This window comes from Marmota flaviventris, chromosome 11 (assembly GCF_047511675.1).
Source record: "Marmota flaviventris isolate mMarFla1 chromosome 11, mMarFla1.hap1, whole genome shotgun sequence".
Lineage (NCBI taxonomy): Eukaryota > Metazoa > Chordata > Mammalia > Rodentia > Sciuridae > Marmota > Marmota flaviventris.
This window is the reverse complement of record NC_092508.1, coordinates 71,236,453-71,250,123: the sequence shown is the minus strand read 5'-3', so window position 1 is coordinate 71,250,123 and position 13,671 is coordinate 71,236,453. Positions and strand designations below refer to the sequence as shown.

Sequence of the window (13,671 nt, the reverse complement as noted above, 5' to 3'; positions counted from 1 at the left end):
GTTTCTTTCAAGTCTACTTCAGTCTACACTTCAACATTGTCTCTTTCAAGTATGCCACCTAAAATTAATTTTGCCTAATTGAGCAAGTTACTTTGCTTTCTTGAAGTTAGACTTTAACAGATGAGTTGTGCTGAGGACTGGTTTTGAACACCAGAATGCTGTCTAGGTATGCCTTCTGTTCACTTTTGCTAATGCCACCTCACTTCCATTTTTGATACTCTTGTAAAGACATCTTGGATATTCTTTAAAATAGAGTATACCAGATGTGACATCTTTCCAAATATATTTTTACTACTAAAACACTACTGAACAAAGCATTTATTGCTTCCACTTAAGTCTCTCTAGATGGCTGGGTGACACGTCATAATCAATTACAGTTTTCTGCAAGAAAGTGATATAAACAAAAATGCAGAGGTACATATATCCTTTCTGAAGTCACAGTCTGTTTTAGGTGCTAAAGTATGTTCAATAAATTAAATCCACAGGAGTAAGGTGTTTTTATGAATGAGTTTAGTCCTTTTAAAATAAAAATATATTAAAAAAATTTTTTTTGAATTTTTACTTAAAATTAAAATATTAAAAAAGTGTTTTTAATGTCATCCTCAAACTAGAATTGATATGAAATTTGATATGAACACAAAAAGATGGGGCTTTTCAGGTTAAATTGTGGCTACCTGCCAAATATGACACTGATGGCAGAAGGCTGATGGAGACCCTGATCTGGGAGACAGCAGGTTATGAGAGCCACTCTGGCACAGAATCTGAGTTACACAGAGTCTCTAGATCTGCTTCAGTCAGAACAGACACTGTCAGAAAGTGGACTGACTGCTTATTTAGTAACTGCTTTTATTTACCAAGAAAGATAGTCTATAAACTTTTCACCTTTTATTTTCTTAGCTTAAACATAAATACCATAATCAAAGGAATCTTAATATTATTATTACATATAACAGTAAGACGATAAAGACACCACAGAGGTCTCCTACCTTTCCTAAACAGGAAACACAGTTGGGAGTCTTATTGTAGGGTATGTTTGGCTCATTCTCATTCCAGTATGTTAGAGTTACTTCAGTACCATCTGACCACTGAAACAAAGTTGGTCTATTGATGTTCCTAAGTCCCGTCCATATTTCTTCTTTGGCATCTAAAAAAAAAATGCTTTGTTTGGCTTTACTAGACTACATTCTTGAATATGTATATTGTTACTGATTTTTATATTCTGATATAAGTTTTAAGAGCCTTTATGGTACTGTTAAATAGCCTATTAAAATTTCAATGAGGCAGGGCTGGGATTGTGGATCACTGGTAGAGCGGTCGCCTAGTACGTGCCCTGGGTTCGATCCTCAGCACCACATAAAAATAAGTAAATAAAATAAAGATATTGTGTCCAACTATAACTAAAAAATTAGATATTTTTTAAAAATTTCAATGAGGCAGGTAGATGAACACAATATCTTTTATTTATTTTTATGTGTTGCTGAGGATTGAACCCAGTACCTCACAGTGTGAGGCAAGTGCTCTACCACTGAGCTACAACTCAGCCCTACTAGCTACTATTATTAGAGAATCCTAGGCAGAAGGTATGGTAATAGCAGTCTGTTATAGCTGTGTCTACCAGAAAATTAGCTTCCAAAAAATTACAAAAGTAAAATAATCATCACTTAGGTTTTTGGAGGAAATGAAATAGAATTTAGCTTATGAGAAGAGACAGATTATTCAATCAACCTTTTACTGCCAAATTAGTAGCCACTAGGGCATATGTGACTATATAAACCAAAATGTAATAAAATTAAATAAAAAGAATAATTCAGTTCCTCAGTTTCTCTAGCTACATTTCAAGTGCTCAAAAGCCATGTTGGCTGGTGGCTAGTGTATTGGACAGCGCAGACTACAACATAGTTCCATCCAACAGAAAAGCCTGTGGACAGGGTCGTTGTAAGATTTCATTCCCACCAAGAGTCTGAAAGCAGGGATATTTTATAATGTTTAAGCCTCTAAAATGGGGTATTAAAAAAAAACAAAAAAAAACCTTACCCCTATTATGGAATTTTGTGACAACCACCTCCACATCTGCTAAAGAATGAATGCTGATTAGGTCACTACTGAAGGCATTGCATTTCTTATGTGCCTCATCCCAGGAACCAGTTTCATTTACCAGCAGATAGCAAAATCCATTATTTGGCAGCCAGCCTTCTTCACAGCGGGTATGTGAATATGTCCAAACATCTGGGAGAAAAGCAGCAATTTATATTCCAGGAAAGCTATATCTATTTTGAATCAACAACATTACAAAATTTTCTGTTTTGAATCATGAGGCTTCTGGAAAATTGGGCAATGTGATGACAGATCCTTGAGTAATATGAATTTATGTTGTACCTAATACATACCTGGTGTCATAAGAATTCCTGCAGGGATTCAGATAATGAATCATTATTATCATTACATGATGTGACTGTAATGTGACAGAAATATGCTGTGTGGCTGGGGATAGATTATTTAAGGGTATAGACACAATCAAGGGAGATATTGCCCTTAGTCCTAAAAGATAGAAGAAAGATGTAGGATAAGCCAGTTGCTTAAATCTTTTTCTGGTTCTGGGATTTGTTAGGTTCCCTTCCAGTCTCTGCTGTTGTAAAGATTAACATGAGCTCAAGCCTTCTTTTCTTGTATGGCCAGCTTAGTAAGGGAATATGCATTAAAGCTCACTTTTAACCAAAGGACAGGCAGAGATTTCAGGAACAGAATGAGACATGGGCTCACTTCACACCCAAGAGACAGTAGCAATGGAAGGAAAGAGCAAATGACATCTCTGGACCTCTTCTTTCCTCCCTCTGCTAGACCGATGGTCCTTATAGAATGCGATTCTTTGTTTTGCCCGTGCTAAAACTCACAAGTAAAGGTCTAGTCTTTCTGGAGAAAAAGAGTCAGGTATAAAGCCATACAAAATACTTCTATCCTTGTTAACAAAACTAGAAAGTAGCTGGTTACTCAGACTTCACCTTCCACTTGGAAGGTTTACTGCAAGAAAACACAGCATCTTAAGAGGTTTGTTTTTTACTAAAGGATAAAAATTCAGGTTCAACTAGCCTCTCATAATTACAAGATAACTCAATTAACTTTAAGGTTCTGAATAGCGTTCATTTATTACTACTGTGTTTTACAGTTACTATAAAAGAACAGATGGAAAAATCACACATAATTGAACTTAAAACAATCATTTTCATATTCTAGTCTTTGTCTCTATGAATACATATTTTTACAAGATTAAAATGATAAGTAGGCATATCATTTTGTTCTGCTTTTTCTATTTCCTGCTAGCACAGTTATAATAAATGCATATTATTCAATCATGTGAAAACATCATGATTTACTTAATAATTGCTACTTTGAGATATTTACTTAATCTAACATCAGTTGCTCTAGCTTATTTTCATTTGTGCTGGCTTCTCTATTATGCTTTTTGTTGTATGGATTATATTTGGCTTATATTAACTTGGAAGATAAATATTCATTCCCCTTATTATCTTAAAACATTTTCCTATATTCTTTATTTCTTTTTTGGTACTAGGGATTGAACTCAGGGGCACTCTACCACTGAGACATATTCCCAGCCCTATTTTGTCTTTTATTTAGAGAACAGGGTCTCACTGAGTTGCTCAGCACCTTGCTGTTGCTGAGTCTGGCTTTAAACTCAAGATTCTCCTGTCTCAGTCTCCTGAGCCTCTGGGACTACAGGTAGGCTTGCCACCACACCCAGCTGGGATATTCTTGATAGGAAGTGTATTTTTTTTCCCTCAAAAAAAAAATAGCTCAATGCTCCTTTTTGGATGACAAGAAATTTGATTGATTTTTTTCACTTCCCACATAATTCCTTAAAGCAGGACATTTAAAAATTCCCTTTTCCCCCTCCCAGTTTTGAATCTGAGTTTTTCTCATTCAGTGAAGAATTAATCAAATTTCAGGTATACACTGGGCCTGGTGCTCAACAATCCAAGGTACTCTTCTTTATTCTTGTAAATACTCCTCAAACCTCCGTTCCTCAAAAACTTCAGCTGGTCTCCTGTCTCTTTCCTCACACTTCCCTGAACAATCCCCTCATTGTAAATACTTTGTCCTGCACTTCTCATTTTACTGGGTTCTTTCAATTCAAAGACCTAAAGAACCAGCCTGGCATAAAAGGATAGAGGAGGTCTGGGTGATGTGGGGCAGGGGCTGGGAGAGCCTGGGGGTATCCTGTGTCCACTGGTCTTGATTTTTCACAAAGGCATGCAATATATAAGGCCTGTCCTCATAGCAGTGGCTCTCAGACTTGAGCATGCAGGGTCACCTGGAGGGCTTCTTAAAACACAGATTCCTAGGGGCTGGGGTTATGGCTCAGTGGTAGAGCGCTTGCCTAGCATGGGTGAGGCCCTGGGTTCAATCCTCAGCACCACATAAAGATAAATAAAGATATTGTGTCCAACTAAAACTAAAAAATATTTAAAAACAAAACAAAACAAAACAAGAACATAGATTCCTAGACACCATGCCTACAGTTTCTGATTCAGTAAATCTGGGTAAGCCCTGCAATCTGTATTTCTAATGGCAAAGGTGATGCCACTGTGCTTGGTCTGGGCACCACATTTGAGAACTACTGTTCTAGAGGAACAAGAGTGATCCGTGAGCAGAAATACACTTCCTATCAAGAATATCCCAGCTGGGTGTGGTGGCAAGCATACCTGTAATCCCAGAGGCTCAGGAGACTGAGACAGGAGAATCTTGAGTTTAAAGCCAGACTCAGCAATGGCAAGGTGCTGAGCAACTCAGAGACCCTGTTCTCTAAATAAAATACAAAATAGGGCTGGGGATATGTCTCAGTGGTAGAGTGCCCCTGAGTTCAATCCCCAGTACCAAAAAATAAAAATAAATACCTCTGCCATCTAATGGGCATATACATATTTTTACTTGATATTCTTCATTGCCTCAACTACAGATTTTTTCATATGCAGTTGGTAATATCTAATGATAGGGTCAAAAATTAAATACTTTCCTATATTGGCAGTATCAGATGAAGGAAAGGTGGAGATAAGTATCTGAGACAGATTTCACTTGACCTCACAAAATTGCAGCTTTAAGATTTATTTGTAAGAGCAACTGAGGAAGATACCTGTTAACTCCACAGTATTATTTAATGGTTTCTTGCAGACGTATGATAGTTGAGCTTCACAGGAAATACTCTGCCACAGACCAGACTCGGCATCCATTCCGGCACAGCTTGATCCACCTATTATTTGTACTTTTGGCATATCTTAAAAAGTAGGATTTTCAAAGAGTTAGAAGAACAAGGTTAGAATCAGGGTGGTGGTTAGAAAAAATATTTCACATTACATTTTCTGCCTTTATGAGAATTCATCATTTAGTTAAAATTTTAATTAAATTGAATTGTATAAAATGGATATTAATGTATACAACTTTTCTTTCTTTTAAAATACAAGTGAGGGGGTGGATATTCTAACATATTATAGCTAATTTAAAACACAAAAATAAAAACCAATCTTGTCACTAAGAATAAAAATTTTTGCCATATATCTTGTGGCTGATAATCTCTAATAAATATTTATTGCTAATCTATATTTATTATATGATGAAAATATTAATCTATGATTTTGTAATGCCTTTAAGACCTTAAATTAAAAATTTAAAAAAATAAATTAAGGATTGGGTGTAACTCAATGATAGAATGCTTGCCTAGCATATGCAAGACCCGAGGTTTGATCATTAGTGCCACTACTAATTTATTTATTATAAATATATATATATATATATATATATATATATATATATATATATATATTATTTAAAAAGATTAAATTATACTTAAAGACAATAGGTTGTTAATTCATTAGAAATGAGAAAATTTAGTTAACTAAAGTGACACTTAAGTACTTAACCCATTTTCCTTATATATGAACAGAATGTTTTGTACTGAAATTAATGTTAACCTTTAGGTTTTCCTTTTCTTTTTTTTAAATTTTTCTTGTTGGTTGTTCAAAACATTACATAGTTCTTGACATATCATATTTCACACTTTGATTCAAGTGGGTTATGAACTCCCATTTTTACCCTGTATACAGATTGCAGAATCACATTGGTTACATATCCACTGATTTACATATTGCCATACTAGTGTCTGTTGTATTCTGCTGCCTTTCCTATCCTCTACTATCCCCCCTCCCCTCCCCTCCCCTCCCCTCCCCTCCCCTCTTCTCTCTCTACCCCATCTACTGTAATTCATTTCTCCCCCTTGTTTTTTTTTTCCCTTTCCCCTCACTTCCTCTTGTTTGTAATTTTGAATAACCCTGAGGGTCTCCTTCCATTTCCATGCAATTTCCCTTCTCTCTCCCTTTCCCTCCCACCTCTCATCCCTGTTTAATGTTAATCTTCTTCTCATGCTCTTCCTCCCTACTCTGTTCTTAGTTACTCTCCTTATATCAAAGAAGACATTTGGCATTTGTTTTTTAGGGATTGGCTAGCTTCACTTAGCATAATCTGCTCTAATGCCATCCATTTCCCTGCAAATTCTATGATTTTGTCATTTTTTAATGCAGAGTAACACTCCATTGTGTATAAATGCCACATTATTTTATCCATTCGTCTATTGGAGGGCATCTAGGTTGGTTCCACAGTCTTGCTATTGTGAACTGTGCTGCTATGAACATCGATGTAGCAGTGTCCCTGTAGTATGCTCTTTTTAGGTCTTTAGGGAATAGACCAAGAAGGGGAATAGCTGGGTCAAATGGTGGCTCCATTCCCAGCTTTCCAAGAAATCTCCATACTGCTTTCCAAATTGGCTGCACCAATCTGCAGTCCCACCAGCAATGTACAAGTGTACCCTTTTCCCCACATCCTCGCCAGCACTTGTTGTTGTTTGACTTCATAATGGCTGCCAATCTTACTGGAGTGAGATGGTATCTTAGGGTGGTTTTGATTTGCATTTCTCTGACTGCTAGGGATGGTGAGCATTTTTTCATGTACTTGTTAATTGATTGTATGTCCTCCTCTGAGAAGTGTCTGTTCAGGTCCTTGGCCCATTTGTTGATTGGGTTATTTGTTTTCTTATTGTTTAATATTTTGAGTTCTTTGTATACTCTGGATATTAGGGCTCTATCTGAAGTGTGAGGAGTAAAGATTTGTTCCCAGGGTATAGGCTCCCTATTTACCTCTCATATTGTTTCTTTTGCTGAGAAAAAAAGTTTTAGTTTGAGTAAGTCCCATTTGTTGATTCTAGTTATTAACTCTTGTGCTATGGGTGTCCTATTGAGGAATTTGGAGCCCAACCCCACAGTATGTAGATCGTAGCCAACTTTTTCTTCTATCAGACGGCGTGTCTCTGATTTGATATCAAGCTCCTTGATCCATTTTGAGTTAACTTTTGTGCATGGCGAGAGAAAGGGATTCAGTTTCATTTTGTTGCATATGGATTTCCAGTTTTCCCAGCACCATTTGTTGAAGATGCTCTCCTTCCTCCATTGCATGCTTTTAGCCCCTTTATCAAATATAAGATAGTTGTAGTTTTGTGGATTGGTTTCTGTGTCCTCTATTCTGTACCATTGGTCCACCCGCCTGTTTTGGTACCAGTACCATGCTGTTTTTGTTACTATTGCTCTGTAGTATAGTTTGAAGTCTGGTATCGCTATACCGCCTGATTCACACTTCCTGCTTAGCATTGTTTTTGCTATTCTGGGTCTTTTATTTTTCCATATGAATTTCATGATTGCTTTCTCTATTTCTACAAGAAATGCCGTTGGGATTTTGATTGGCATTGCATTAAACCTATAGAGAACTTTTGGTAATATCGCCATTTTGATGATGTTAGTTCTGCCTATCCATGAACAGGGTATATTTTTCCATCTTCTAAGATCTTCTTCTATTTCTCACTTTAGGGTTCTGTAGTTTTCATCGTATAAGTCTTTCACCACTTTTGTTAGGTTGATTCCCAAGTATTTTATTTTTTTTGAGGGTATTGTGAATGGAGTGGTTGTCCTCATTTCCATTTCAGAGGATTTGTCGCTGATATACAGGAATGCCTTTGATTTATGCGTGTTGATTTTATATCCTGCCACTTTGCTGAATTCATTTATTAGCTCTAATAATTTCTTTGTAGACCCTTTTGGGTCTGCTAGGTATAGAATCATGTCTTCTGCAAATAGTGATAATTTAAGTTCTTCTGTTCCTATTTTTATGCCTTTAATTTCTTTGATTTGTCTAATTGCTCTGGCCAGTGTTTCGAGAACTATATTGAACAGAAGTGATGAGAGAGGGCATCCCTGTCTTGTTCCAGATTTTAAGGGAATGCCTTCAATTTTTCTCCATTCAGAATGATGCTAGCCTGAGGCTTAGCATAGATAGCTTTTACAATATTGAGGTATGTTCCTGTTATCCCTAGTTTTTCTAGAGTTTTGAACATGAAGGGATGCTGTACTTTGTCGAATGCTTTTTCTGCATCTATCGAGATGATCATATGGTTCTTATCTTTAAGTCTATTGATGTGGTGAATAACATTTATTGATTTCCGTATATTGAACCAGCCTTGCATCCCAGGGATGAATCCTACTTGATCATGGTGCACAATTTTTTTGATATGTTTTTGAATCTGATTCACCAGAATTTTATTGACAATTTTTGCATCTAGATTCATTACAGATATTGGTCTGTAGTTTTCTTTCTTTGAAGTGTCTTTGCCTGGTTTAGGAATCAGGGTGATATTGGCCTCGTAGAATGAATGTGGAAGTTCTCCCTCTTTCTCTACTTCCTGGAATATCTTGAAAAGTATTGGTATAAGTTCTTCTTTAAAGATTTTGTAAAACTCTGCTGTATACCCATCCGGTCCTGGGCTTTTCTTAGTTGGTAGTCTTTTGATGGCTTCTTCTATTTCCTCAATTGATATTGGTCTGTTTAGGTTGTCTATATCCTCCTGACTCAACCTGGGTAGATCATATGACTTAAGAAATTTATCGATGCCTTCACTATCTTCTATTTTATTGGAGTATAAGGATTCAAAATAATTTCTAATTATCTTCTGTATTTCTGAAGTGTCTGTTGTGATATTGCCTTTTTCATCCCGTATGCTAGTAATTTTAGTTCTCTCTCCTCTTCTCTTCGCTAGCATGGCTAAGGGTCTGTTGATTTTGTTTATTTTTTCAAAGAACCAACTTTTAGTTTTGTCAGTTTTTTCAATTGTTTCTTTTGTTTCGATTTCATTAATTTCAGCTCTGATTTTAATTATTTCTTGCCTTCTACTTCTTTTGCTGTTTTTTTTGCTCTTCTTTTTCTAGGATTTTGAGATGAAGTGTGAGATCATTTATTTGTTGGTTTTTTCTTTTTTTAAGGAATGAACTCCAGGCAATGAATTGACCTCTTTGAACTGCTTTCAATGTGTCCCACAGATTCCGATATGTTGTGTCTGTGTTTTCATTTATCTCTAAGAATTTTTTAATTTCCTCCTTGATGTCTTCTATAACCCATTGATCATTCAGTAACCTATTGTTCATTCTCCAAGTGATGCATGATTTTTCCTTCCTTCTTTTATCGTTGATTTCCAGTTTCATTTCAGTATGATCAGATAAGATGCATGGTATTATCTCTACTCCTTTATAATGTCTAAGAGTTGCCCTGTGACATAATATATGATCTATTTTTGAGAAGGATCCATGTGCTGCTGAGAAAAAAGTGTAACTGCTTGATGTTGGGTGGTATACTCTATATATGTCAATTAAGTCTAGGTTATTAATTGTGTTATTGAGTTCTATAGTTTCCTTATTCAACTTTTGTTTGGAAGTTCTGCCCAGTGGCGAGAGAGGTGTGTTGAAGTCTCCCATGATTATGGTATGGTGGTCTATTAGACTCTTGAACTTGAGAAGAGTTTGTTTGATGAACATAGCTGCACCATTGTTTGGAGCATATATATTTATGATTGTTATGTCTTGATGGTGTATGGTTCCCTTGAGCAGTATGTAGTGTCCCTCTTTATGCCTTTTGATTAACTTTGTATTGAAATCTATTTTATTTGATATGAGTATGGACACTCCTGCTTGTTTCCAAAGTCCATATGAGTGATATGATTTTTCCCAACCTTTGACCTTCAGTCTATGTATGTCTTTTCCTATCAAATGCATCTCCTGTAGGCAGCATATTGTTGGGTCTTGTTTTGTGATCCATTCTACTAGCCTGTGTCTCTTAATTGGTGAGTTTAAGCCATTAACATTTAGGGTTATTATTGAGATATGGATTGTTCTTCCAGCCATATTTGTTTATTTATGTTACTTAACATAGTTTGTTTTTCCTCTTTCATTATTTTTTCCCTTTACTGTACTACCTCCCACTGTTGGTTTTCATTGTTATTTTCCATTTCTTCTTCCTGTAGTGTTTTTCCAAGGATGTTTTGAAGAGATGGTTTTCTAGCTGCAAATTCTTTTAACTTTTGTTTATTGTGGAAGGTTTTAAATTCATCTTCCATCCTGAAGCTTAATTTTGCTGGATACACAATTCTTGGTTGGAACCCATTTTCTTTCAGCGTTTGAAATATTTTGATCCAGGATCTTCTAGCTTTCAGAGTCTGTGTTGAGAGATCAGCTGTTATCCTGATTGGTTTACCCCTAAATGTAATCTGCTTCCTTTCTCTTGAAGCTTTTAAAATTCTCTCCTTATTCTGTATGTTGGGCATCTTCATTATAATGTGTCTAGGTGTGGACCTCTTATGATTTTGCACATTCGGCATCTTGTAGGCTTCTAGGATTTGGGATTCTGGCTCATTCCTGAAGTCTGGGAAGTTTTCTCGTATTATTTCGTTGAACAGATTGCTCATTCCTTTGGTTTGGACCTCTATACCTTCCTGTATCCCAATGACTCTTAAGTTTGGTCTCTTTATGTTATCCCATATTTCTTGGATGTTCTGCTCATGGTTTCTTAACAGTCTCGCTGAGCTGTCTATGTTCTTTTCAAGTTGAAATACTTTGTCTTCATTGTCTGATGTTCTATCTTCTAAGTGTTCTACTCTGCTGGTAGTATTCTCATTTGAGTTTTTAAGTTGGTTTATTGCTTCCTGCATTTCTAGGATTTCTGTTTGTTTGTTTTTTATAACCTCTATCTCTCTGTATAGTTGATCTTTTGCTTCTTGGATTTGTTTATGTAATTCATTGTTGAAATGATCTTTCATTATCTGATTTTGCTGTCTAATGTCTTCCTTGAGACTCCAGATCATCTGAATCATGTAAATCCTGAATTCTTTATCTGACATTCCATCTGCTGCAGCTATTACCTCTTCTAAATTTGAGTTGACCTGCATTGCTTGTGGTCCTTTCTTTCCTTGTCTTTCCATACTGCTCGCGTGTCTTTCTGCTTGGTGAAACTGTTGTGTTATTGAATTTTCCCCCTATATATTTATATTGCTCTTGTATAGTTGCAAAGTCTCCCTTGCAGGGGCGGGTGGCGGCTGTGCTCCTCCTCCAATTGGGGTGATCTGTCTATCACACCGGCAGGCCACTGAGCCCCTTCTCCAGGTCACGTGGTCTGCCTACCTTGTGAGCAACGGCTGGGCCCCTCCTCCAATAGAGATGATCTGTCTACCACGCTGGCGGGCCGCTGAGCCTGTTCTCCAGGTTGCAGGTCTGCGTACCTTGCAGGCGCAGGTGGCGGCTGTGCCCCTCCTCCAATTGGGGTGATCTTTCAACTAGGCTGGCGGGCTGCTGGGCCCCTTCTCCGGGATGCACAGTCTGCCTACCTTGTGGGCGGCAGCTGGGCCCTTCCTCCAATTGGGGTGATGTGTCTACCACACCGGCGGGTCCCTGGGCCTGTTCTGCCGGTCGGTCGCAGGTCTGCTTACCTTGCAGGCGCGGGCGGCGGCTCTGCCTCTCCTCCAATTGGGGTGATGTGTCTACCATGCCGGCGGGCCGCTGGGCCTGTTCTGCAGGTCGGTCGCAGGTCTGCCTACCTTGCAGGCGCGGGAGGTGGCTATGCTCTGCCCCTCCTCCAATTGGGGTGATGTGTCCACCCCGCCGGCAGGCCGCTGGGCCTGCTCCGCCGGTGGGTCGCAGGTCTGCCTACCTTGCAGGCCGGGCGGTGGCTCTGCTCCGCCCCTCCTCCAATTGGGGTGATGTGTCCACCACGCCGGTGGGCCGCTGGGCCTGCTCCGCCGGTCGGTCGCAGGTCTGCCTCACTTTTAGGTTTTTCATTTGTCATATTTTATTTTTAAAAAGGTACCTCATTCTTCCTTTGGGGGAAAAAGATTTTTTTGGCTAAACAGGGTTTTAATCATTATAAAATTTTCCTTGTGTTATTTATTTATAATAAATTATAGCCATTATGCTATTAGTACTTGGGTGCCAGAATGGGGAGACCCCAAGGATTTGAAATATAAGGGAATATTTCTGCATTAGAGTTAAGTTGTAGATGGACACAACATGGGCAAGTCATGGACATGTCAAGACCCCTAAGGGACCCAGTATGGTTCCTGGCCAAGTGGTGGTTCTCATTCTACTCTGGTTTAGGGGGAAAAAAAATCTGAGAAGTAATCACAAGATTTATCAGTTCTTGAAACTTTTAAAAGATCTCAGAGAGTGAGAAGCCCTTGTTTTCTGAAGCTTTTGCTCTATAGGCAAAATGGGTGGGGGAAGAACAATTACCTGAGTCCCAGTTGAGAAAGCTTAATGGCTTGTGATCTGACCATTCCCAGCCTCTAGCTGAGTACAGCTGATTTAATCCAATCCAGAACATTCTAGCAATGCCTTCTTGTCCTGTAAAAATTATATAATTTTAAAAAGTGATAAAATTATTTGGGTTATTATTCTCCAACTCAGATTAGATTTCAATAAATAGCAAACCTCCTGAAGGCTTTGATTGTATCAGTAATCCAGGTAGGAGAATGTCTAGGCAACAAAGATGAGTGATGTTGATAGACAACAGAGCCTCAGACCGTGGAAAAGGTCAAGGGCTGGTAAGTTCCTCAATTCTGCTTCCTGTTATCTTGTCCAACTCCCTTCTTCTAAGGTAAAAACAGACTTCTTAGAGTAGCTGTTTCACAGTCTATTTTTAACTCTCTTGTACTGATTTAGAATACTTATCAAAAGCAGTTTCTCATGTATATCTAGGTTTTGAAGATCTGATTTCATTCTAGATTGATAGTGTGATTCAGTAAGTACATATTATTTTCCAGCTATTATTTCCCTTATAAAAATTTTAATCTAAAAGAAGGAAACATACAGATCCTCCACATGGTGAACCATTTTGGAGTGGGTCAGAAATATGTATAGGATTGTATTTCACAGGGTATCGAGGTATTTCACAGGGTATCGAGTATATGGCTCTGGAGTCCAAGAGAACATTTAGGCTAGAGAAACAGAAGAGTCACACACACACACACACACACACACACACACACACACACCCATGTGTGCACAAGAGTGGACATACATTATTCAAATTTATTATTTGACAACCAGATCACATACACACAAACACAATCATGTGTGTACAAGAGTAGACTACATCATTCAAATTTATTATTTGACAACCAGATATCATCAACAAAAAAGAGAAATAGAAGCATAGTGAGGCTGATTGCTGATATGCCATTCAACGTGCACACACCCATGAAACACAGATGTAATCATGCTTGTATGGGTCCTTGTGTGTTGG

The 13,671-nt window shown here is 37.8% G+C and overlaps 1 protein-coding gene across 2 annotated transcripts in view; it reads right to left on the bottom strand.

Moving 5' to 3' along the window:
• Positions 1 to 13,671, bottom strand: part of LOC114094772 (CD302 antigen) — a 144,708-nt gene that overhangs the window by 111,336 nt on the left and 19,701 nt on the right. For both annotated transcript variants that reach the window (XM_027937955.2, XM_027937956.2), the window contains exons 5-8: positions 12,660 to 12,770; positions 5,147 to 5,287; positions 2,035 to 2,226; positions 987 to 1,144 (exon numbers count right to left, since the gene is read on the bottom strand). In XM_027937955.2, coding sequence (XP_027793756.2) covers positions 987 to 1,144; positions 2,035 to 2,226; positions 5,147 to 5,287; positions 12,660 to 12,770 — 602 coding nt within the window. The remainder of the gene's footprint in view (positions 1 to 986; positions 1,145 to 2,034; positions 2,227 to 5,146; positions 5,288 to 12,659; positions 12,771 to 13,671) is intronic.